Source organism: Cupressus sempervirens, chromosome 2 (genome assembly GCF_028749045.1).
Source record: "Cupressus sempervirens isolate cs-2001-9-10 chromosome 2, ASM2874904v1, whole genome shotgun sequence".
NCBI classification, from domain to species: Eukaryota; Viridiplantae; Streptophyta; class Pinopsida; order Cupressales; family Cupressaceae; genus Cupressus; species Cupressus sempervirens.
The window spans coordinates 277,319,201-277,323,737 of record NC_143119.1 but is presented as its reverse complement, the minus strand read 5'-3'; the positions used below and the strand labels follow the sequence as shown (position 1 = coordinate 277,323,737).

At 36.6% G+C, this 4,537-nt stretch overlaps 1 protein-coding gene across 1 annotated transcript; it reads left to right on the top strand.

The window, feature by feature from the left end:
* The first annotated feature begins 257 nt into the window (after window positions 1–257).
* LOC149572123 (uncharacterized) lies at window positions 258–4,256 on the top strand. The gene is made up of 4 exons (XM_089813417.1): window positions 258–448; window positions 570–815; window positions 2,175–2,325; window positions 3,395–4,256. The coding sequence occupies exons 1-4, from the start codon at window positions 395–397 to the stop codon at window positions 3,937–3,939; spliced, it is 996 nt and encodes a 331-aa protein (XP_089669543.1). The 5' UTR covers window positions 258–394; the 3' UTR covers window positions 3,940–4,256.
* Window positions 4,257–4,537: the final 281 nt, after the last annotated feature.

Genomic DNA, 4,537 nt, shown 5'->3' with positions numbered 1-4,537 from the left:
AGATCAAAGAACCTAATATCTATCTACCAAAAATTGAACATAGGTACCTAATCTAAAACAACTAAACGGTGCACCAAACTCAGTTTTGTACTTTGTTTTCAATATTGCTAACAAAAACCGCTGATAAATTAGTTTATCGGTAGCTATACGTCCTTAAGAATAAGAATAAAACACCAATGTTGAGATGCAACGTAGAGGGGGGAAAATGATTAATAAAACTCATGCTTCAACACGCAGGAGAGACATATGTTGGACATGCAGGCAGCAACGTGTTATCTGAGGGAGTCCCTGAGGCAGACTCTAAAGTAAGCCAGGCAATCGGAAAATTTTGTACCGCAAGTTTCCCTGCAATCAAATAAGGAGAAAGAATTGTAAGCATTTTGAGCGAGAAAGAATGGGAGAAGGAGAAGAAACCAAAACCAGGGAGGAGCCCAAAGTAGAGATTCAGGTAATTTGAGTATCAATAATTTGTGTTGTACTCTACCGTTGGTTCGGTTTTGTGAAATTGGTAATATGGTTTATAGTATGAAGGAAGTTATTAAAGGCAAGTATAATGGATTGACATGTAGGAAAGGGGAGAGATATTTTTCTTCTACAGGCCCAAGGTGAACCATGAAGAGGCTCACAGTGTAGATGAGGTGCAGAAACTCTACATTGTTCTGAGGCCTGAGTCTGGAGAGAAGGAGGAAGAGGAAAAGCAGTCCTCTGACTCTGGCAAAGAGGGTGCTTTCAACAAATCTGAAACTAGTGAAGAAACCCATCAAGAATCTCAGGCTGATGGTGAAAAGAAGAAGGAAGGAGGCAAGGGAACTGAGGTTTGTGATATTTGCATACAGTTTTCAAGTTGTAAACATTTTTCTATATGTTTGGTGAATATATGTGTTTTTGTTTGTTTTGTATGTCTTATTCCTACATTTTTGGTGTCTGTATGATTTTTCGGTTTGGTGTGTGTATGTCTTAATTTTTTAGGTATATAATTTTAATGTTCTTTTCTATTTGCTCTACAAGTTTGAGATCAGGGTCTCATGATGTTGTTGTTTCTTGTCTCTGTCGAAGATAAGGACTTCAAGTTTTCTGTATGTTAGTTCGTCCAATTTTGTCTGTTTTCTAAGAAAGGGCTATAACATTGCTTGAAAGGCTTTGTGATACAGTGAATTAGTTTGTGTTTCTGGAAGAAAACATCTTTAGAATTACTTTTAATTGTTTCAGACACTTTTATCTATTTGATGTGCAGGACTTGTAAACTTTGATAGAAAGTGCTGGTTAATTATTTAGTACAATTTTATAAATTTATAACTATAAATTTGATTGAAAGCTCTACAGCCTTTCTGACAAGACTGGCTTTTTCTGCTACTTAATTTATATCTACTTGTTGGGTTTAAGTTATAGATTCTTTTAGAGTTTTGACTATACTAGATGTAATTGGAAAGAAAAAGGTGTTCAATATGAAAGAAGTAGGAGGTGAAATATATTTTTATCTATTCTATAATACTTGAAATTTAATAATTCTATAAACTTTGATAGAAAGTGCTGGTTAATTATTTAGTTAAATTTTATAAATTTATAACTATAAATTTGATTGAAAGGTCTACAGCCTTTCTGACAAGACTGGCTTTTTCTGCTACTTAACTTATATCTACTTATTGGGTTTAAGTTATAGATTCTTTTAGAGTTTTGACTATACTAGATGTAATTGGAAAGAAAAAGGTGTTCAATATGAAAGAAGTAGGGAGGTGAAAGAAGTAGGGAGGAACCCCTCGTCTTTAAGTTGGGGGAGGAAGAGAGACAACTTCTTTGTGTAGTCCCGGCTTCTTATTTCATAGCTTCCTACTCCTCGTTTCCAACATTCAAATATAGTGCATTTTTTATCTCATAGGGAACATTAACGAAGGGAAAATGAAAACAGCTTTAGCAATTGTAATGTGCTGGAAATAATTTCCATTAACTGGGGAAATATTTGAAGATTAAATAATGCCACACTCATTCATCCTCTAAGAACTGGAAGCTGTAAATTATACCTTGAAGCAAACTATGCTTCTATACCTTTTTTCAAAGCATGTATCCTTGAAATTTAGAGATTACTAGTACTGATATGACGTTTATTTCTGAGTATGCTGTTTATAATAGTTATGAAGCTCAGTTTTTCCTCGTTTGTGTATGATTTGTATGAGAAGAAAGTGGAGATTGCAAAGAAGCCATTAATGAGGTTCATAGTGATGGGCCGCAAGAGCCTTCCTGATCCCTCCAAGAGGAGTCGTCCTTACTGGGGCTTTGTGGAAATCGTCACAACAAAACCAGAAGATATTAAAAAAGCACTTTCTGAAGGTATGCACTCGTGTTGACTCACTATTTTAAATGTATAGTTGAATTTGCATGTTTTAAACTTATCTAAGTAAACATAGTGAATTGCCAATTTTGAAGTTGGGTTCAACGTTAGGCACAAACTAAATTTACCTTTTATAGTAGTATATAAGTTGGCAAAAGCTTGATCACAGAGGGCTAGTTTAATATTGGGCACTAAACCACATGTTGGTCTAGCTCAATGAAGATTATATTCATTGCCTTTACACCCCAAAGCCCCCCAAATTCATTTGCTCCCCACCAGTATCCTTTACAGAAAGAATGTCATCCTCCGCAAATAAGGAGTAAAAGATCTTTATCAGGTTCCTTAGAAGAAGAATCTTGGTCATCTTCATACCAATGTTCACCTCTCTTATGTTTCTTACACTATTACCTTCCCATAGGTTTAGAACTGGAACCTTGGTTCCTTTAGACCTTTACACAAATGTTTATCTGTCTTCCGTTTATGAGCCCTCAACCTTGCTGCAGAATCAGAATTTCAGCCACCATTTTACGAATAAATTTTTTCTTTCAGTTCCTAAGTAGCAATTTGACCAAGAATTATAATCTCAACGAGAATTGGCACGTTCATTAGAACCAGAATGTTGGTCGTAATTAAACCAATGCCCATGTCTCTTTCTTAACCTATAACCTTTTCATAGAGTTGAACTGAAACCATGGTCTTCGAAGACCTTTACACCAATATTTCTGTCCTCTGTTTTAGCCACAACCTAGCTGCAGAATTATAACTTAAGCCACTCTTTTACTAATAAAACTTTCCTTTGAGCTCCCTAAGAAACTATCTGTCCGAGAATTATAGTGTCCATCTGTCTTAAAACCTTGCCAGAGAAGCAGAGCTTTGGTCACCCCTTTGACAATATTCATTGGCTTACATTCTATAACCCACCAACCATTTCTAAATGTAAATCTGAAAGTATTAGACCCAACCTCTCCTATCTGTTAAAACTGAACCCTTAGGCTTTCTTAATCAATGAGTAACCCTAACGTTTTCATTTGAATGTTATGGGTTGATATTTTTTTTAACCATCTGCAGAGAAATATGAGACATCCACCAGAGGAAGCAGAGTGAAACCAGCTGCAAGGCCTCTTGCAGAGGGAGTTTACCGAATACTACGACACTATCCTAATAGTGAAGGTAAGGGAAAGGGAAAGGGAAAGGCAATGCATACTCATCTGGTATATAAGTTGGAGCTCCCTCGTCCTGAAGAGAAACAGGAGCCTCAAGATGCAATGAATGTTGAACCAGAAGGCTCTCTGATCATCCAAATAAAGAACCCCGAACAGGCTGCACCTCCAAATGCAGGGCTTCAGAGCAAACGAAAGGCGACCTTCCCTGCACATTTACAGGGCCAGATTGGGTCTCACCGCTTCATTGCTGCTGATCCTCCTGATTTTCTCAACTATGAGGGCTGTGAGTTCATTCTCATCTCTGCCTCGGATAACATCGACGCAGAGCTCGGATTGGATGTCAAACCAGAGGACATGACTGATGAAAATTACAAGTCTTGCTCTGATCTTATCAACATGTTTGGGGAAATCTCTTCCATCAAGCCTCTCATAGAGGGTACTTGGGCTTAGTCATTTGCATTGCCAGTGATTGAGTCGATCAGAGGATTTAGAATTTTTGTTTCGTTAATGAAATCATCTTCACTTAAGATGGACTATACGTTAATATCTGTTTAGTGTTGGATGTACAGCCCCAGTTTATATTAGGATATGTGACTTCCTTACAATGTCCTAATTATGTCTTTATACACGTTACTGACAGCAATGGTTCTTTGCTCATCTACAATCAAATGGGATGGCCCATTTCCTTTTGGATCAATTATTGTATGAAACATATGATGTAAATATAAATGGTTATAACTTAATATGATCATATATCGGTGTTACAATTTTGTGTTTGACATTTGGTAAACGCAAATTTTTATATCTTATTGTGATCAAGATACAAGCGGTGGTTGCAATTTGGCAAAGTATCTAACAAATTCATACTCCGTATATTTGACATTGTCTATTTGGGGAAAAAAATCACAAAGCTTGTTATCTTGTCTCTCTGTGGAGTATGCGATTTCATGTCACAAAATAGTTTGGCTTCCACCTGTAAACACATTTCATGTGACATAATCGTTTGTTTGTAGAGAGTACTTAATTACTTCAAAGCCAGTTGGCCCCA